This window comes from Chrysemys picta, chromosome 6 (assembly GCF_011386835.1).
Source record: "Chrysemys picta bellii isolate R12L10 chromosome 6, ASM1138683v2, whole genome shotgun sequence".
NCBI lineage: Eukaryota > Metazoa > Chordata > Testudines > Emydidae > Chrysemys > Chrysemys picta.
The window spans coordinates 33,937,132-33,958,989 of NC_088796.1; the positions used below are offsets into that span (position 1 = coordinate 33,937,132).

Consider the following 21,858-nt stretch of genomic DNA (forward strand, 5'->3'; position numbering starts at 1 on the left):
ATCAGATTGCATATGGGCATTTGGTTATTCTGAAATAACCTCAGATATAGTGAGGTACATACAGACAAACCAATAAATCCCAAAGAACGCATATAAAAATAGCTAAAGCACAGATAACTGATTTTCAAAAGTGAACCCTCTTAAGTGTTTAATTTTTATATAGAAGAGGCAAAATGACTTAAGACATCACTATCTGCAGCTGAAAGTCAAATTTCTGGGTTTGGGCCATAAAAGTTAAAAAATCCATATTCATTAACATTTTTCAAAGGTTAACACATTTCAGTTTATGCATTTTGAAACATGTTAAATATTGAAACCTTCAAATTAGAGAGTTTTCATTCAGATGTAAAATGACCCTCAATTACGTTGGCAATGTAAGATACCTGTCAGGCTTCTACTCATTTTGAATTGTTGGCTTATTACATCCCATGCCATTTAAGACAATTTACTATATTCAGGAGTCTGAAAAGTAGTATAAAATCAGACATATTCATGTTTGGGCAGGAGTTATCCCACTGGAATATGACATATCAAAATAATGCATAATGTGGATCTTTACTTTCAAGTAACCATATTAAGGAATATATATGTTTTTATATACATCTAACACCCATAACTCTGGTGTAGATTTTTGAAAGGGGAAAATACTTTGCAAACCATCAGTACTTTATTTTGCAGTATCAAACCATTATTATTTGAAACTAGTGAATCACAAAACATCTTGCCATAACTCCTGCTCATGCCCCAAGCCAATGGATGGGGTGGATTCTCCATCACTTGAAGTCTTTAAATAAAGATTGGATGTCTTTCTTAAAAACATGCTCTAGCACAACCACAAATATGGGCTTGATGTAGGAATTACTTGGTGAAATAATGTGCCCACTGTTATGCAGGAGACCAGACTAGAACATTATAATGGTCTGTTCTGGCCTTAAAAATAGATGATTTTGAGACCCTCAACTGGCTTTCTCACCTTTTTCATAGCCTTTTAAGGCTACACAAAACTTATTTGCACTTGTATCTTATCATGGAATCTCCACTTTCTCTGCTCCACCACCAACGCCGATATTTGTCCACTTCCCCACTAAGCACATCCAAGGTCTGTTCCTTGCCACTAGTTTGACATTCACTCAGAACTAGACTGAAAAACAATGTCCTCCCCCTCAACCCTGCTACTTCTACCATGACTTCTGCAGGAAAATGCCAACTCCCATTTCATCTTGTCTTAGACAGTAATCTCCTCAGGTAAAGGACTGTCCTTTATTGAGCTTGTATAGTGCCTAGCACAAAGGAACCCTGACTTGCAGGTGTGACTGCAATACAAATAATAATCAGCATTTAAAAAAAACAAACAAAAAAAGGACTGACATTTAGATCAAGCTTACCATAGTCACATTACCTGTTTTTTGGTAAATTTGGTTAACTTTACTCCAGGAAAGCGAAAGTTTTCAACATGCCCATTCTTTGGTGGCTCAACTAAAATAAATTCACAATTGAGTCCAGTGAAATGCTGATTAGAAATTTTTAGATAGTCTTCCACCAGAGCTTTAGAACCACCTTCTATTACTGTAAAGTTCTGCACTTCTAATGGAATCAGCTTAGGGATGATGTCTACAGAGATTTCTATTCCATTGACCACTCGAATGCCATTGGTCACATCCAACGAAAAATGGTCTTGTAGCTGGTCAGAAACTGTCTGCACATACTGAACGTTACCATCATCAATATCTTGCTGAGTAAAGGTCAAAACTGGCTTTTGTTCTGCACCAAGGTAACCTTCTTCTGTTGCAAACTTCCGAATGTATCCATGCACTGGAAGAGCCCTTAATGTGAACACTATCTCTGATGGAGAACTGTTTTCATGTACAACCTTAAATTTACAACACACAAAAAGTCATTAAAGTAAAAACAAGCCAATTTCTTCTTTAATTCTATTCTGAATTTCTCACTTTTAATACTGGGACAGTAAATCATGGATTATTTATCCACCCATTTTGCTGGAATTCTCTATTCATAAACATTTATAAACATCTGCAAATGCCTAGCACAATGCATTTCCAGTATTATGTTAAGTATATGCATGTTAGGTAATACTGCATGAGAAAGTGTTTCAAAACCCAGAACATCTCCCATAAGATCTCTCAACTGAAAAAACAAAAACATAAAACATCATGAGTTAATTACCTAAGAACTGTGGAATGCTGCTTGGAATGTGATTTCACAATCAGCATAATAATGTGCAACATGAGCCTCCTTGTGGTAGTTACTTTAATGATGAAAATGATCCCAGTAGGTGCAGAGAAAAATATTAATCAAAATAAGCCAAAGCTAATGCTTCTGAACTGATGTTTTTAAAACTCCAAGCCATATCCTCAGCTTGTGTATACTGGTATAACTCCAATCAGACCCTTTGTATTTAAGCAAATACTTTGGATACAGTTTACGTTTTCCCCCAATATTTGTTATTGGTTCACCTACCATGAAATGTGAACTGCAAATACACTGATAAATGTATTTAAAACTGTCTGGTTTTCTTGTAGTGTTGATAAATACAGTGTCTCTGCAGCTTAATTTTTTCAAGTATCAGTACTCAGGGAATCAAAGCCAATGGTCTCCGTCTTATTTTAACAGATAGATTTTTTTTTCTTTCTAGTGATGGAGGAATGCTGTGTCAGAGTGCGGGGCTACCTGAAGTCTATAGCCCTTTCTGCACTGATGCCAGCAGATTCTCAAGTGCGGATACCATAATTGGAGTTACTCTCCAAAATTATTATCTAACAATAATTCAAGTTAGTTATGTTAAAGATGACAGTTTTGTGGAACTGAGACATTAAAAGGGCTTGCTATGCCTGGGAAACAGGAATAAAGAAGAAAATCCATTACAGATAGAAAATTAAAGCTAAATTTTAACTCACCTGCAATTTCCCCTTACTGATTTTAACTGGTTTTCCTTCTTCAACTAAGAGGTTGTTATTGTGTACAATCTTTGGTGGACGTTGATGGCTTTCCAAGTACATTCGAACATGCATTCCAGCATCCTGGTGGATATCCTTAGCATAAACTGTAAAGTTAAATGTGTCAACCAGGTTGTTACTGTCATCATGCCTATAAATCACATGTCCCCTTTTTAGGTCAAGTTGGGTAAAGGAATCTGTTGCTAGATTATTTACATAGATTCTTCCATGTTTTGGAGATAAGAATATCTCATAAGTAATCTCATGATCCCTTCTAATGTCTTGATTTGTGATGGCACTAAGGTTAGTTGTTGTAATAGTACTCTCTTTTCCTTTTTGGACCAATAAGCCTGTATTGTTTGCTAGTCTGACATAGGGATCTGAAGCACTCACTTCTAGAAGGGAAGACGTGTAGTGTTTGCCATCAGTTACAAATAACACAAAGCGCCCATAATCTGCACCACGATGTGTAAATAGGACTCGCTTTTGCTCCAGGTCTTCTTGTTTGAATTGATAGAGTCTATGAGTGTTATCATTCACTAGAGTCAAGTCTCCATTAGGAATGCCACGCCTAGTGTACAGCAACTGCCCATCATCAAAATCAGAATCAGGATCATGGTAGCATAGATCTGCCAAGGTCAATAAGCGCTGCCCATTCTTAATTACATGAAATACCTTATCAACCACACGTACTGGTTTCTCATCATTCTTCAGCTCAACAGAAATATTAAATCTTATCTCTGCTGATAAAGGTTCTGTTCCAACAGCAGAGCTCACCCATTCTCCTGATTCTTTGGTGGATGCTATGACAAGAAATTCATCATACATGGTCTCAGTGTCATCATGAACATACATAAGGCGTTCACCCATTATATCTTGGTTACTGAAAGCGGTGAGGTTATCATTACTCTCTGGTGAATCTGAAAAGTTAATGAGTTTTAATTTCCCATGTTGAGGACTCTTTGTAACTTTATATTGAAAGGCCTTATTATCCGGGGTTTGTGCAAACAATCTGCTTTTTGTTATTAGCGCTCCTTCACCTTCAGTTATGGTCAAGCCATTGTTTGTCAAAATAATGCTTGTGAGATCTGCTTTAATATTGATTTTGAAATCATAGACATTTGACTCCAAATACTTTGTAAAAATTAGGAATCTAAATGAATCCTGAGTGTTCTCAGGGGGTCTGTTGATTAATTCATATTCTACTTCACGGTCTATAATGCTTTTTTGGCTAAAAGTTGAATTTTTTTTCAAGGCGTGGTTGTTAAGGAGCACTTTCCCTTTCTTGGGTAAGGACAACAACTTATAATTAAGCTCATTTTCAGGTATTTCTATATCCACCATCACAGCAAAAAGATTATCTGAATTCAGACATTTCTTTTTTGTTTTTTCAATTTCTAGAGGAACATGGTTCAATAAATTATACCTCAACCATTTCACTGTGATTGGAAACATAAGCTCATCACTGATTTTGTTTCCAATGTGAACCTTAAACTTAAAGTGTTCTGTAACATTTTCCAGCTGCAATGCTTTGAAAATACTATAGTACCTCACACGGCTGCGCTCAATGGAGCGCTGAGAAAAAGTGTTTACTTGCTTCCACTCTCTGCTAGAATGTTGCCTTTGAATTTCACCAAATTGGGGTGATTCTGTGATCTCATATCGTATCTCCATCTCTTGCTGGATGGCATTTGTTTCAACTGCCAAGTGGCTGAGTGTGATCAAAGCTGCATTGCCTTGTAGCAGTTTTATTCCTGTGTTATTGACCACTTTATAATCCAAAGGAACAGCCATGACACGCAACACAACTGTGTTGCTCATTTTCTCTCCATCACTTGCTCGCAGCACAATCCTCGAGTTCTTGACCCCAGTGTGGACAAAGAAAATGTTGCCTTCTTTTAAGTCCTCGTTAGAAAAAGTAATAATGGCTCTTCCGGGATTCTTGGAATTTTCTAAAAATCCTGCATCTGTATTCAGATTTCCAAGTACTGAAAGACTGAGATTGGCAGAGTCTGTGTCTTGATCTGAAACCTTTATTAGGTCAGCAGTCAAGCGTTTCTTTGAGTTCTCTAACAAAAGAAATAAGTTTCCCTCAGGGAGCATAAGTTCAGGAACATCATTTGTCGGGGTGATGGTAATCCTAAAAACATGCTGCTCATATCCTTGCAGATATGGAGGTATGTCCTTTTTACTACTGGCAGAAATGGAAAAAGTAAAATTATCGTAAGTGTCCTCAGAACCATCATGGACATATAGAACTCTTCTTTGCCACAGGTCTAACATCGTAAATGTGCCCTTCTCCTGCTCTGGTTCAACACCTAACCTCAAGTAACCATGAGAGGGCTGCTCCTTTATTTTAAAAAAGATCTGTGACTGACGAACCCCTAATTTCTTAAACTCTAAATTTACTTTAAAATGTTTAGATTCAAGTGGAGCTTGTCCACCCTCTGGGACAATCAAGTTATTTAGAACCAAGAAATGGCCACTATCCTCTTTGCCTTGGGGTTTGGAGATGTCAGGAAAATTGACAGAAGTGGAGGCTGCTGTTACAAGAGGAGTCTTTTCTGTTGTCACTACAGAAAAATTTGTCTTAAAAGAATTCTCTGTTTTGCATCCAGCTGAAACATCTTTTGTAACCAGAACATTCTTTAATGATCTCTTTTCTGAATTGGCTTTCAGGTCTCTTAAGCAACCTTTGAAGGATCCTCCTCTGGCATATTTTCCAGAAACTGAGGTTAGCTCTAACTTTATCACTTCTACCCGTGTACTGTCATCTACACCACCTACAAAAAGTGGCCCTTTAAGAAGGGGTATCTTGCTGTGGGAAGGCAGTGATGTTTTCACTGTTTCTCCATCTATCATCAGCTGCAAATATTGTGCAGTAAATTTTAACTCAATGGAGTGCCACTTATTATCACTGACTGACTTAAGAGAAGAAAGCTGCATTCTACTTTTACTCTTTCCAATATGGGCCTTAATTAGTCCATTCTCAATTTCCATTGCAATGAAATCTCCTGCTCGTCCAGAATGATAAAGCAGCAAACCTCGCTGAGCTGAGGTCTGTATTGCACACTCCAAGCATCCTTCACCCTGGACGTTCCACAGCTGGAAAGAAACATAGGATTTGGAACTAAAGAAACTGATAGGCTCATCTTCACTTGCAAAGAATTCATCACTGCATCCCAGTGACACTTCATGAACATTTCTGAACCCAGGATAAGGTCTCAGGGATGTTAGGATCTCATGCTGGTTGAATAACACGTCATCGATACAGCCTCGGAAATTGGTTAGTGCTCTATCAAGGTAAGGAACATCAAGGGTACCGCTCCCACCAACGTAGAGTCCATGTTCAATGTTTAATTGATATAGAATCCCAGGCATTTTTGTACTAGTCCTATAATGTTTATCAATTACCAGTGTGACATTATCATTTTCATGATGTAATTCAACCAGGTGCCAGGCTAAATCATTTAGCTGGGAGCTCCGTTGAGAACGCAGCACTCGTTCCCCTGCTCCAAAGTTCATTCTCAACTGTAAGAGACAAAATTTTAATGATGAAAATCAGTGAGTGCATGGATGACAATTAAATTAATTGTGTGTGTCTCAAAGAAACAAGTAATACTTAATGCTTTGACAGCTGCTCAACTTAAGTTTCAATCGTTGCATTTTTAAACTATGAGCACAAATGTATTTATTATTGTTATGGATTTGCTAACACCACAACATCAAATCCAAACCCATTATACATTTTGGGAAGGTTTACCTGACAACACAATTTTCGACTTGGTCAGATGGAAAACCAGGAAGCGACTATTTCCAGTTCTGCTATGACCAAAATTTACAAGAGCCCAAGGTGAGCATAAAGTGCAAGGTCATGCATGAATTCCTGCTATAAGTTGGGAGCTCAACAGTTGAAAGTGAAAGAGGAGGAGAGACACACAAGTATATAAATCGATCACAGGATGACTATGAGCTACTAATGTGATACGTCTGTGGAAAAGACAAATGCAGTCTTAGCACATGTTAGGCGAGATATTTCCAGTAGCAATAAGACAAGGCACTGGTAAGATCTCATTTTGAATATTGTGTACAATTGTGTTCACCCAAATTGAAGAAAGATGAATTCAGATTCGAACAGGTGCAGAGAAAGGCTACTAGGATGATCAGAGGAATGACAACATATCTTATAACAGGAGACTAAAAGAGCCTGGCTTGTTTAGCCTAGCAAAAAGAAGGCTGAGAAGGGATTTAATTGCTCTCTATAAATTTATTAGGGAGATAAACATCAGGGATAGAGAAGAGCTATTAAAGCTAAAGAACAATGTTGGCCTGGCATAAGAATAAATGGGTAATAACTGGCCATGAATAAATTTAGGCTGGAACTTAGACGAAGGTTGCTAACCATCTGAAGAGTGAGATTCTGGGAGTAGTGGGGGCAAACAACGCAATCAGTTTTAAGATAGTTCTTGATAAAAGTATGAATGGGACTGTATAACCAGGTTGCCTTTGACAGTTCTGTGGGTCCCTTTATGTCTTATGTTCCTAAAATCTCATGCTTCAGCTAGACACCTGCGGGGCAGGAAGGGAATTTTCACGTCAATATATTCTGGGAGGGGGGGAAGGGATTGTCTCCTTCCTCTCAAGCATCAGAGATGGCCGTAGCTGGAGACAGGACACTAGATAGGCAGGATCAGGGCTCTGAGGTGGCACCTAGCATTTTCTCTCATAGATGCTTGTTTTACTGGTTCCCGTTCACATGGTTAGGGTCTAAGTGACTGCCATAGGCACGGTTGGGAAGGAATTTCCCCCCGGTCAGACCTTACAGGATTTTTGCCTTCCTCTGCAGCATGGATGTTGTTCACTTGCCAGGATTATCTGGGTACAGTAGAACCTCAGAGTTACGAACACCTCAGGAATAGAGGCTGTTCGTAACTCTATAATGTTTGTAACTCTGAACAAAATGTTACGGTTCTTTCAAAAGTTTACAGCTGAACATTGACTTAATACAGCTTTGAAATTTTACTGCGTAGAAGAAAAATGCTGCTTTTAATCATCTTAATTTAAATGAAACAAGCACAGAAACAATTTCCTTACCTTGTCAAATTTTTTTTAAACTTTCCCTCTATTTTTTTAGTAGTTCACATTTAACACAGTACTGTACAGTATTTGTTTTTTGTTTTTGTTTTTTGTCTCTGCTGCCTGATTGCATATTTTCGGTTCCAAATCAGGTGTGTGATTGACCGGTCAGTTCATAACTGTGGTGTTCGTAACTCTGAGGTTTTACTGTATATCTTTACTTTACCAATTCCACTGCAGGGGCCTCAGGCATTGGTACACCTTGGTCCCTCCTCTTCTCTGCTTGCAGCACACAATGGTTTAGTCTCCTGAGAGCTGTAGTCCTTTAGTCTAATTCTGATTGTTGGGCAAGGTGCAGAAGTGGCTGCGTGGAGTTTAGTGGCCTGTGATGTACAGAAGGTCAGACTAGATGACTTGGTGGTCCCTCTATGACTCCAAAGACAAACACTATGCAAACCAGTACCTGTGCTCTCTATTTTTCATAATTAAAAATCACACCTGTAAATATCCCGAGTGCAGTTCCACCAAACAATGATCCTCGTTTCCAGCTGCAAGAAAAAGCAATCCATGGGGCTTGCTGGTTCGAAATCGTAACTGCAGTGATGTTCGAGCGGATGATTCTGTAATGTTCAACTCCACGTAGCTATCACCATAAAATGATACTAAAAGAAAAAAAAAAGAGACTTACAATATATGTACTTTTGCAAAATGCCTCCTCGTCCTTACCGTACACATACACACACTGGGTATCTACTATATCCGAAAATGAATAGTAAGAATTAAATTTCCATTTTTGCATGCTAGAATACACCAATCCAGACAGCTGGTGCAGTGCACAATAGAACCCTATGTAGTACATACTATATCCGAGAAATAATGCTACTGAGAACCTTGTGGCCAAAAGCTAAACACACTGCTGGCCCTACATCTAATGTTTAGAGAAGCAGTGGAAAGACTTTTATATCAACACTGTACTTAGTTCTACAGCAAAAGCAGACAACACCGAAGAGGGCATAAACCTAGGGTTATGGTTCTCAATCTATGGTCCAAAAATCTCCAGAAAAGAGAGAAGATTCTAGTAGTAAGGAGGGAGTTCAGGAAGTTATGTGGTCCACTAAAGCAGAGGTTCTCAACCTTTTTCTTTCTGAGGCCTCCCCCAACATGCTCTAAAAACTCTACAGCCACCTGTGCCGCAATAACTGGTTTTCTGCATATAAAAGCCAGAGCCAGCAATTAGGGGGTAGCAAGCAGGGCAATTGCCTGGGGGCCAATGCCACAGGGGCCCCCACAAAGCTACGTTGTTCAGACTTCAGCTTCAGCCCCAGGTGGCAGGGCTCAGGAACTTGGGCTTCAGCCCCATGAGGTGGGGCTTCAGCCCCATGAGGTGGGGCTTCAGCTTTCTGCCCTGGGCCCCAGCGAGTCTAACGCTGGCCCTGCTTGGAGGCCCCCTTGAAACCTGCTCGAGGCCTGCAGGGGGCCCCAGACCACTGGTTGAGAATACTGCAGTAAAGGATCTCTCTCTCTAATGAAATAATCTGCAGAATAAAAGAGCTGAAAAACAATTGATCTAGTCAAATAAGTTTTGGAGTTGAATGGACAAGAGTTCCTCTTCCCATGAACATGCTGGTGACAGGAAGCAAGTAAATGGACAATAGACCTCAGATGCCATAGACTAGAGTCTCTCATACAACATGTGCCTGAAAAATCAATAGCAGTTTTCCTGACCTTTTTGTTTTTGTTTTCTATATAGATAAAATATTATTGCTCTAATAACAGAGGAATGTAAGCATCTCCCTTTTTCAAAGGAAATATTGGGTCAAGAGAATTGGACGGATGAAGGAATTGTTCTTAATCACTATAATAGTAGTAGTAGTTGTAGTGTGGTAGTGTGTAGAGGTACCAACCAAGGCCAGGAACACTTTGTGCTATACACTGTACAAACACATTGTAAAACACGGCCCTTACCCTGAAGAGTCTATTACCTAACTGACAAGAGAGCTGGAGAAAAGAGGTACTATCACCCGCACTATACAGATGGCAATCTGTTGCACAGAGAAATTAAGTGTCTTGCCCAAACTCATGGGAAGTCTATGCCACAGATGGAAAATGAACTTAGATTATTTCAAGTCCCCTCTCATGTCTTAATCACCCCTTCCACTATGGCCACACTAGATTTTAGGAAAAGCAGTATAATATCATGGGCCGCGAGAAGTTCAATTGGAGGAATGCAGAGGCTTTCAATCACTGTATTAAGAGTCTGAGGAGTTATATTTCTATTGCTACGTTAGATCCTACAACCCCTAGTGAATCGGAGCAATTGTATGGGATCTGACTAGAGTCCTACCAATGAACTCCCTTAGGAAATCTATAGTTGAAGTTTGAACCTTTCAGAAATTTTAAGGTCAGAAGGGGACTATTATGATCATCTAGTCTGACCTGATGCATAACACAGGCAATAGAATTTCACCCAGTGATTCCTGCACCAAGCCTGATACTCTGTGGCAGAACTACAACATATATTTTAGAGAGACATCCAATCTTGATTAAAGATTCCAAGTCTTGGAGAACCCACCATATCCCTTGGGATAAGTTTTATTGTGCACAGAGCTATACCTTTATCTAGATCTTCCTGGATGAACTAGAGAACAACTAGGATAGAGGTAGCAGAGGATCAAAAATGCCTCACAGTGAAGCACTGGAGGGAAAATATCTGAGTGGAAATGACAGAAGAATTGACAAAAAAATCCTTGGGATTATAAATTTTGCCTTTTACAAGCCAACACTTTGACTCCATAGTTGTGGGTGGGGCAGCTAACTCGGCAAACGGATCTATCAACCTTGGCATTTATCCATGGCTAAATCACTACTCGAGCCAGGACCACCTACAGTGTCCTAGCATTGTCTGTGTTTGGGTTCTTCACCAGTGAAAGAAGCATGTTATTATAGTGTAGCAGTCAGGTTCCTCTAAAGGAACCTCTTCGGTATGGTTTTTGGCTAAAACCACATTAGAGGTTATCTTCTGAATGTCTCTGGGACCATATCTTTTGAAGAGAAATTGTTTTTGCTCTGGTTACATCAAGCTGCCAATCATATCATCATGGAATATGAACGGAGTCGAGACAGTAACATTAGAATGTCTCTTGCTGTTAGAACATGTGAATTTAGCACATCATTTAAGGAACTTGTTTTTTATATTCTCTCTGGGACTGGGCAGTACATTCCATAATACTGAACTGAGCCCCAAGAAAGAGGGGAAAGGTCCTGAGACAAAGTCAGAGCATCTTTCTCCAAAATGACTACAACAAACCAGTGTAGTTGTAGCCGTGTCAGTCCCAGGATATTAGAGAAACATGGTGAGTGAAGTAATATATTTTATTGAACCAACTTCTGTTGGTGAGAGAGACAAACTTTTGAGCCACACAGAGCTTTTCTGGAGATCTGAAAAGAGCTCTATGTGTCTCGAAAGCTGTCTCTCACACCAACAGAAGTTGGTCCAATAAAAGATATTATCTAACCCACCTTGTCTCTGTAACAAACAAGAGCAGATATGGAGAAAGAGCTCAGATTTATAGAAGAGGGCTTTTTTCAGTCAATCATTTAGATATAGTAGGGGGTGGGTATTTTGTCCCATTAACTCAGACACCACCTATAACTTCTTCTTCTGTAAAAGGTCAATCCACTCAAGCAATGAGAATTTTCTATTTTCTTAAATATGTCTTGGGAAGTTTGTATATTAATATGTAAGTATGTGACATTAAAATTCACTTACTCTATAGTTACTGCTACTAGCTGTCTCTATATTTCCATAGATGCAAAAAACTGAATGAGTGAGTTCTCATTTTAAATCTTCTGCATATCATGTAATTAGCTGGTTGCTTTAGTTCTAGGGCAGCCTGGCAACTCTTGCTCTTTTGGGGGACTCTGTATGCAGAACATAATCATACTGGCTTTCACTGTCACCATATAACAAAAATCACATTTAAATTGTTGTCCACTTTCAGCCCTAGTTCACTGCTATTCAAGCATCTCCAGTCCCACTGAAAACTGCTTTTCAAATGATTTTTCCTTGTCCTTTTCTACCTGAAATACAGAGCAATAAATAACTTCTTTCTTCCCTAATTTTAAAAAGCAACACCCAAAACATGTAACTACCAACCACAAGAAGCCTAATTCTGCACCCAAATCCACTTGTGCAGTTACCAGGAGCTGTGCATGCATCTCGGAGAAGAAAATTGGGATCAAAGACTTTACTTAAAATTAGCAACACAATTTGTTCTATCAAAATTGTTCACTCTGGGCTAGATTAAGCCCTGCAAAAGGAGTGACATCTAGCTTCACTGCCGCAGGAGGAACCCTGGGAGGGAATGGTGAACTCACAGTCACAACTCCTTCCTTGCTCCTCCCTTGCTCTTGGGGGGAAATAACTTAATGCAGGCCTTTACAGGGCGTATCTTACACCATCCATCAAGTCCTCTCAGTTCCAGTGCACTGGGGAGGGAGAAGCCAAGGCTCTGTCCATTCCATACCTTTGTGTGTCCCCAACTCACTCCCAAGGGGGAATAGCAGCCACATGAAGCCTGTTCTCCCTACTATGCCTGGATTTGTAATTCAGGAGAGTCCCTCACATCCATGCAAGGTACAAGAGAATGAGACTTTACTAAATTCCCTCACCCCCCCCCCGAGTTTAATATTGGTAGTCTTTTTATATGAAAATATTGAACTACACCATTCCATCTCTTAAAGCAATAAATGTGCATCCCACTCCTCCACACAATGCAAGACTCAGCTCCCACATGGCAGAACAGCTGCAGAACATTTCTGGTCTTCAAAGTGTTTAACAGATATTGGCATCAGTGCTTCTCTTTAAAGATAAAATAATGTTTTGGCTGTAGGCAGGCAAAAACAACGTAGCTAACACTGAAAGTACTTCCAGAAACGCTGAACCCTTCTGATGTGGAAACGAAAATATGCTAACTAAGCTATTGATTTTCTTTTTTGGCACTAAAAAAGAAATGTCCGAATTAGGTCACAGGACAACTGTTGCTCAGATTAATTGCACTAATGTAGCCTGGTAACATTCCACGCAATTAGAGAACACAACCAGATATAACCTTTGTGTTATTATAGTGTGAAATGTCATGCAATCTACTAAATTATCTAGTTATTAAAGGTCAAAACATAAAAGGCAGAGGATTTGTCAAACAGTTTCTAATCTTTTTTAATTGTTATAGTATCTAAATTTCATGATTGCTACTTCAGGAGGTGACACATTGGCTGTCCCTAGCAGGGATAGGAAGGAGTCACTTCTTGAAAGTTAGGAACATAGGGATTGCCATATTGGATTAGCCAGCAGTTCTCAAACTGTGGGTCAGGACCCCGAAGTGGGTTGTGACTCTGTTTTAATGGGGTCATCGGGGCTGGAGTTATACTTACTGGGGCCCACGGCTGAAACCTGATCCCACCGCCGGGGCCGAAGCCCAAGCCCAAGGGCTTCAGCCCTGGATGGCAGAGCACAGGTTAGAGGCCCCCCACCCGGGGCTGAAGTCCTTGGGCTTTGGCTCCCGCCCACCCCCCACCCTGTGCGGTGGGGCTCAGGCGGGGCTCGGGCAGGCTCAGGCTCCTGGGGTCCTGTAGTAATTTTTGTTGTCATAACGGGGTCTCAGTTTTCAGTGAAGTTTGAGAACCCCTGGATCAGACCCATGGTCTATATAGCCAGTATGATGCCTCAGAGAAGGGTGCAAAAACCCCACAGTAGTCAGTTATAGGATAATCTGCCCCCCATAAAGGTCTGGTCCTAATCCCTCAGAGTTAGAGACTGCCTTAAACCCTGAATTATTATCCCATCCAAAATTCTTTGTTTGTATTAATTGTTATAACTCTGGATATTCTTGTTCTCTATACATGTCCAACGCCTCTTGAATGTTACTAAATTCTTGGCCTCAATGATATCCAGTGGCAGTGAGTTCTACAGTCTAATTATGTACTGACTATTTCCCTTTATCAGTTTTGAAGTTGCTACCTCTCAATGCTAATTATTGTTATTACAGTAGCGCCCAGGACCCCATTGGGCTAGGTGCTGTACCAACGCAGAACAAAAATACAGTCCCTGTCCCAAAAAGCTTACAATCTTGCATATACGCTCAAGAAAGGAAGTTCTGTTTCTCTGTTTCCAAGAGATTTCTCAGGATAATAGTGGGTGATTGCATAAGAGCGTTCTTCTGTCCTGATGGCTAAGTGCCCCGAGCACTAGCTGAGTGATTTATGCAGTGTCTGGCTAAGACTGGCGCTTTGAGGAAGGCTCACCACCAAAGGCTCATTCCAGAAAAAAAATAGCTAATGGGAACAGATTGGGGAATCAATCACAATAAATAATGGAGATTACTATTGACCCCACAGAATGAGAGTGTGTGCCTACCACTTATTACTCATGTTGGCAGTTTGGAGTTCGCTTTAGACTACAATACCCACCTGCTGAAGTGAAAAAACAGATTGACAGAGCCAGACGAGTACCCAGAAGTCACCTCCTACAAGACAGGCCCAACAAAGAAAATAACAGAACACCACTAGCTGTCACCTTCAGCCCCCAACTAAAACCTCTCCAGCACATCATCAAAGATCTACAACCTATCCTGAAAGATGATCCCTCACTCTCACAGATCTTGGGAGACAGACCTGTCCTCACTTACAGACAACCCCCCAACCTAAAGCAAATACTCACCAGCAACCACACATCACTGAACAAAAACACTGACCCAGGAACCTATCCTTGTAACAAAGCCCGAAGCCAACTCTGTCCACATATCTATTCAAGTGACATCATCATAGGACCTAATCACATCAGCCATACCATCAGGGGCTCGTTCACCTGCACATCTACCAATGTGATATATGCCATCATGTGCCAGCAATGCCCCTCTGCCATGTACATTGGCCAACCCGGACAGTCTCTACGCAAAAGAATTAATGGACACAAATCTGACATCAGGAATCATAATACTCAAAAACCAGTGGGAGAACACTTTAACCTGTCTGGCCATTCAATGACAGACCTGCGGGTGGCTATTTTACAACAGAAAAACTTCAAAAACAGACTCCAATGAGAGACTGTTGAGCTGAAATTGATATGCAAACTAGATACAATCAATTTAGGATTGAATAAGGATGGGGAATGGCTGAGCCATTACAAACATTGAATCTATCTACCCTTGTAAGTATTCTCACACTTCTTATCAAACTGTCTGTACGGGGCTAGCTTGATTATCACTTCAAAAGTTTTTTTTTCTTCTCTTACTTAATTGGCCTCTCAGAGTTGGTAAGACAACTCCCACCTGTTCATGCTCTCTGTATGTGTGTATATATATATATCTCCTCAATATTTATTCCACTCTATATGCATCCGAAGAAGTGGGCTGTAGTCCACGAAATCTTATGCTCTAATAAATCTGTTAGTCTCTAAGGTGCCACAAGTACTCCTGTTCTTTTTTTAGATTCTCCACTGCTCATGGATGCTGAGCTAGCAACAGTGCAGGAGCACCAGGAGCAGTTTTTTCCCCATCTGCACTTGTTGAGAAGGGAGCAACCTCTGCTTCTGAATGCAGATGTCACTGCAATTTATCCCCACCGTCTCCACGTTGGGATTAGATTGCTGCAATATGCTCTGTGTGGGACTACAATTTGAAACCATCCAGAAATTGAAGTGAAAGAATTTGTCCTGCGTGCCAACAAACTTTTTTTTCTTTCAGCTGTGGAACAGTCAAGTGCTTTTTGTTTTGGCACTGCTGGCATTGGCATTTGTCCTATAATGTCTTTTTACAGGTGGATTGGTGGTAGATAAAGATGTTGTGGGATCTGTATGGCACAATTGTAGGTGCCCAACTTTTGAAAGTGCTTAGTGAATAATAGAGAAGCCCCATCAGGGCCATATTGTGACCGGACTGTGCAAACACAGTAAAAGACAGCTCCAACCCCAAAGAGCTTACACTCCAACTAAGACAAGATATATCTAGTGGGTGGAAAACCCTCAAAAGGAACTGAGGCAGAAGAATAATATAATAATATATGGAGATATACCTATCTCATAGAACTGGAAGGACCCCCAAAGGTCATTGAGTCCAGCCCCCTGCCTTCACTAGCAGGACCAAGTACTGATTTTGCCCCAGATCCCTAAGTGGCCCCCTTAAGGATTGAATGGCCCCCTCAAGGATTGAAGAATGAAGGAAAAGGTACTAAGAACATGTATTTACATAGGCCAGATGTGTGCATGACTAGATGGTTTTAAGATGTTTATTTTTTATCTTGAGGTTCATAAAAAAAATTAATCAAGTATGAGAAGTATCAGAAGTTTCTAACAGCAAACTACATAGATCCAAACTACACAGCTGTGTGCTCTCAGTCTTCAGAATATAAGACCTTTCAGTAAAAGGTAATGTAAATCTTCCTTAGTCTAGGATTTTAGTAAGGGAAATAAATGTTCATTTTCTAATCATAAAGACAGTTTTCCTTTTCATGCAATTAGTTCTTGAGGGTGTTGATTGTTTGTTTTGATACATTAAAAACTTTTAAAAGCCTGGTTCATTTTCACTCATTTCATGACTGTCCAACATTTGTGGTGCCAGCTCGGGAAGAGGGAAAAAGTAGGAGACAAATGGTTCCACTTCTATTTGTCAAGCTCAAGATGCTCTTAACAGCACTACATCAAAAAACTGTAAGAATTCAATTATAAATTCATAAGCATCCCAGACTCTCACTACATGTCCTATAAGCACTTGTTGAAAAGCAGCCCATAAAGCACAATGAAAAACTCCACTTTCCTACAAAACCCCAATAAATAAGTTTATTTCTATAAGCCAGAGTAACTCAGTTCACTGCTAATAAACACATTCTCACAGTAAACTCCTAGGACCTCTTTTATATCCTCATCCCTATCAGGGATGGACCCTGGGCCACCAACAGGTGCATCCCATATAATAGGGCAGCAAACAGCCTTTCTGTTCTTAGGGAAATGATCAGCTAATTATCTGCAGGTGAAGTGCTTTTCTTTAGAGAAAATGTGTCTTCAGATAGAATGCTCTGTTGGAAAACTCCCAGAATGATTCATCAGAACTCAACCAAAGTGATTCTTTTAGATTAATTTATAACAAAATGTTATGACCTACAGATTTATTTACAAATGTTGTTGTTTTTTTCTTCCTTTACCTTGTGGATGCAGGTTTGTTCTCTGAAACAGTAATTCAGACTGTAACAGGAGTGTCTCTAAATCTCACCCTAGCAACTCCAGAGTACATACAGAATTCTTGAGGTAATCTGAAAAGATAAATATTAGCCCTAAGTCTACTACACAAGTGTCAGCCTGGTGGTAGTGACTAACTTGTACTAAAACCTCTAAAATAAAATTCTCCAATTCTGCATAAGAGGCAATGGCAGTATCCTTATTAATATAGAAAACCTATTTGTTAGAAGCTGTCATCTATGGAAATAAACTTGGGTTTTTATGCAATATTCATGTGCAGCTGTTAACTTTTTTTGCTGATGCTTTTGTAAAAGTTTGTGTATGCCGAACAGTGCTAGATATTAAGATTACCAGTCACAGAAACAAGAATTTGAGTAACCCAAATACACTTAAGTATATGTACAATGGAGGGAAAAACAATTCTGGAAAGTAAAGAGATTGCCCTTTAAAAATTCAAAGGGGTCATAGTAAACTGTGAGAACATGGGGGGAGGGAATCCTTGATTAGGTTGTTTTACAATGCTGATTAATATTAATTTGAGATATGCTTCCACTTTTATATGGAAAGTAACAAATGGGTTGAGAATGTGATGCAATCTTTTTAATATGAAATACTGCGGAATTCAGCTTTATTGCTCATTATACTACTGGTAAACCCCAGATTTTATGAAGGTCTCCAAAACCCTTGTAATATAGTTTTGAACAAACTAATGTTGATGTTGTAAGACTTTAGAAGTGAGGGAATAAATTTCAGATAACTTGAGTTTTGAATCAGCGTTTGGAAAAATTGGGATTTAGTTGTAATTACTTTCTAAAAGTAACCTTGTATTTGCCTCTTGCTTAAAATGGAGATAATGATATTGACCTCCTTTGTAAAGCGCTTTGAGACCTATTGTGAGGTCTGAGGCCTTTTTCTGCAGCCACATTAGGACAGCAGCAGCCATGAGCTAAGAAGCAGAAAGTCACATCCTCACATTCCATCTAAATTACATTATAACAACGAAATATCAGCCTGTGAAGAAGGCACTCCTGTTCTAATAGTACCCACCATCACCAGATTTAAAAAAACAGATATTTAGATGTTTAAAGAAAACTTTCTTTGACAGCATTCTGTCTGGCAAGGAATCACTTACCAACAGTTGAGATTGTGAAATCTATACTATTTTATTGTTTTGACTTTATGGTCCCTGCTTCTCTATTGTTTATCTGTATAGTCTCTGTCTGGTTCTTTGATTGTTTCTGTCTGTTGCATAACTAATTATGCAAGATTTAAATCAACTGAGGTGGCGGGGTATGACTGGTTAAAGAATTGTTTCGCAATATATTAGGACTGGTCAAAGAATTATTTGTAATACTTTAATAAAATGATTGGTCAAGATGTAGCTAAGTGTAACGCCGACAGACCCCGGTCATTGTCGGACGGGATCGAACCGGTGACCTCTGGAGCTTGGTGCATGAGCCTCTACAGCATGAGCTAAAAGCCAACTGGCAGTTAGCTAAAACTGTAGAAGAGACTCATTTTATATCTCTCACTCTAAGCGGTCTCGGTGCCACATAAGCAGGACTCAAGTTTCACTATATAAACTGGGGTCCAAAAAGGAGAAAGAAAGGAAAAGAAAAAAAGAAGAAGAAGGAAAGACCTGGAAGAACTCACCTCCAAGACACAGCCCAAGGTCAGAGCTGCTAAAATCGTATGCACGACCATGACGTGCAGCAACCAGAACCCAGATGAGACTGACCTTGCATGGCCAACAGGGAAAGTCCTCCTGTGTAATCAGGATTGGTGAGCATAGCATTGTATGCTTAGCATGTGTATTCTGCTTGGTGACTGTTAATAAATAGAGGTTGAGGATATTACTGTGTAAGGCTCTTTAACCAGGACAAGGCCCTGCAAATCCATAGAAGATTACGCCCTGAGCCCTAGGAATTGGGTAAGGGTAGGTGCCTTTTGCCCCAAGCCCTAGAACCTGGGTAAGATGGGGGTGGCCTAAATTAACTGGGTTATGCCTTGAGTCCACAAAAGAGTAGAGATGGGATGCCCTAGAGCAGTGGTGGGATGCATGGGGCCCGCAAGACAGTTTTACATTGACCGTTCACAGGCACAGCCGCCCGCAGCTCCCAGTGGCCGCAGTTCCCAGTGGCGAACCGCAGCCATGCCTGTGGACGGTCTATGTAAACAAACGGACTTGCGGCCCACCAGCAGATTACCCTGGTGGGATGTAGATTGCCCACCACTTCCCTAGAGTGTGCGGGTAACATTATGATTAGGAAATGCTATACAAGAGTTGGGTAATAGTATTGTATTATACTGATCAGCAACCCCTGTGAGGATCAGATTAGAAATAATTTATTTATCTAAAGTTTGTGAAGTAGGAAAGATTTTTGGATTGCAATTTGTTTGCAGATTAGTAAAAATTACAGTCTGGAAATTATAACTAGATTGCCATGACGTGGCTTTAAAGTGCTGAGTAGAACTTCACCATCCTTATAAAATTGAGACTTTGCCTCTATGCATGTGTCAGATTGCTAAAACAAAGCAATTAATTTTCCATTAGAAGATGGGAATACCTAGATATTTGATGACAACAGTTACTGTATGGTTAAACTTAATACCATATCTTTTTTATAGAGGAAAATCCTGACGTTCCTTTGATCCTGATGCAGTAGTGTGACATGAAAGTGTTTTACACTATGAAACAGATACTGGAATTAAATCAAGTCTTTGCTATGACTTCAATATTGTGGTTATCTACATATACATTAATCAGGTAACTGCTGTTATAAAGTCAACATACTAAATTATCACAGTGGTATCTGAAACATAACTGTTTCCTCCAAGTTTAGGGAAATACATGTACACATTGACAAATGTAAAAAGCGACAGAGTCCTGTGACACCTTATAGACGTATTGGAGCATAAGCTTTCATGGGTGAATACCCACGTCGTCAGACGCATGTAGTGGAAATTTCCAGAGGCAGGTATAAATATGCAGGCAAGAATCAGTCGAGAGATAACGAGATTAGTTCAATCAGGGAAGATGAGGCCCTCTTCTAGCAGTTGAGGTGTGAACACCAAGGGGAGAGAAATTGCTTTTGTAGTTAGCTAGCCATTCACAGTCTTTGTTTAATCCTGAGCTGATGGTGTCAAATTTGCAAATGAACTGAAGTTCAGCAGTTTCTCTTTGAAGTCTGGTCCTGAAGTTTTTTTGCTGCAGGATGGCTACCTTTAAATCTGCTATTGTGTGTCCAGGGAGGTTGAAGTGTTCTCCTACAGGTTTTTGTATATTGCCATTCCTAATATCTGACTTGTGTCCCTTTATTCTTTTACGTAGGGATTGTCCAGTTTGGCCGATGTACATAGCAGAGGGGCATTGCTGGCGTATATTACATTGGTGGACGTACAGTTGAATGAACCAGCCACATCATCACCGGTTCATTCACCTGCACGTCCACCAATGTAATATAGGCCATCATGTGCCAGTCATTAGCCTGTGCTATTCTTTTATACTTATATATACACATGCACACCCAATACCACACATTTATATAACTGAACTGTTTATTTTCTAACCTGACTTCACCTTTTTTACATGGGAAATGTTTTGGTAGCTCTCACGTTTAGTTTCTGTAAGACAAACATAATCAGCAGTGATACCAATTGAAATAAAGGCCCAGATGGCTTCCACTCCCTGCCTCCCATAAGATTCATGGACAGTCCTCCCATGTCCTGAGCAGAAATAGGAGTGAGGGAGCTAGTGGGCTAATAACATTGTCCCCCACTTCCTGGAATCCTATGGAAGGCTCCGCAGGGAAGAGGGGTGAAAGCTGGATGGGCCATGAAATCATCATCCCTTCATAGAGATTCCTCAGAAAAAGGTAGCACAACCTAGGACGGCATTATCTTGTCCTGAGCCCTCCTCTGTGCAGGGGTATCCCAGATGAAGAGGTGCCTGGGGCAGCTGCACCCAGGGAAGGCTCTGACCGCATGGCTACAATAGAACCAAACTGCCAGGGAGCAGCACATGCCCCTACAGGCTTTGGTGCTCATGAGAATTATTTATGGATAATTTCACGAGGGCTTTTCATAGATTTCTCCTCCTTCACCCCCTTCTTCAGGTTCTTTTCTAGGAGAGTGCTCTCTAGGCCAAACATTTTAACATACTGCAAGGAAAAGATTCTGGTTTTGCTTGACATAGTCACTGAATAAGCTACAAGAGCTATATTCCCTGAAAATAACAAATGCCTCAAGGGGAAAAGTCATTAACAATATTTTACGTACCATTACATTAAACAAAATAAGCTTCCATTCAAATCCAGATCTACAGCCAGACAAAACAACTTCTTGTTCTTCTTTATTAAAAAAAGAGAAAACAGCAAAACCCCAAGATTTCCCCCCATATTTTAAATGATTTTAATGTGTTATGATCAGGTCTAACACTAGGGTTACCATATTTCAACAAGCAAAAAAGAGGACGGGAGGAGCCCCGCCCTAGCCCCGCCCCTGCCCCTCCCACTTCCCGCCCCCCCAGCACCCCCAACCCTCCCCCCGTTCCTTGTCCCCTGACTGCCCCCTCCTGGGACCCCTGCCCCTAACTGCCCC

At 40.3% G+C, this 21,858-nt stretch overlaps 1 protein-coding gene across 6 annotated transcripts in view; it reads right to left on the reverse strand.

Annotated features, from left to right (window-relative positions):
• The window catches only part of LOC101933896 (chondroitin sulfate proteoglycan 4-like), a 145,937-nt gene that overhangs the window by 117,427 nt on the left and 6,652 nt on the right, over positions 1-21,858 (reverse strand). For all 6 annotated transcript variants that reach the window (XM_065598916.1, XM_008170595.3, XM_065598917.1 and 3 more), the window contains exons 2-4: positions 8,529-8,692; positions 2,916-6,485; positions 1,400-1,870 (exon numbers count right to left, since the gene is read on the reverse strand). In XM_065598916.1, coding sequence (XP_065454988.1) covers positions 1,400-1,870; positions 2,916-6,485; positions 8,529-8,692 — 4,205 coding nt within the window. The remainder of the gene's footprint in view (positions 1-1,399; positions 1,871-2,915; positions 6,486-8,528; positions 8,693-21,858) is intronic.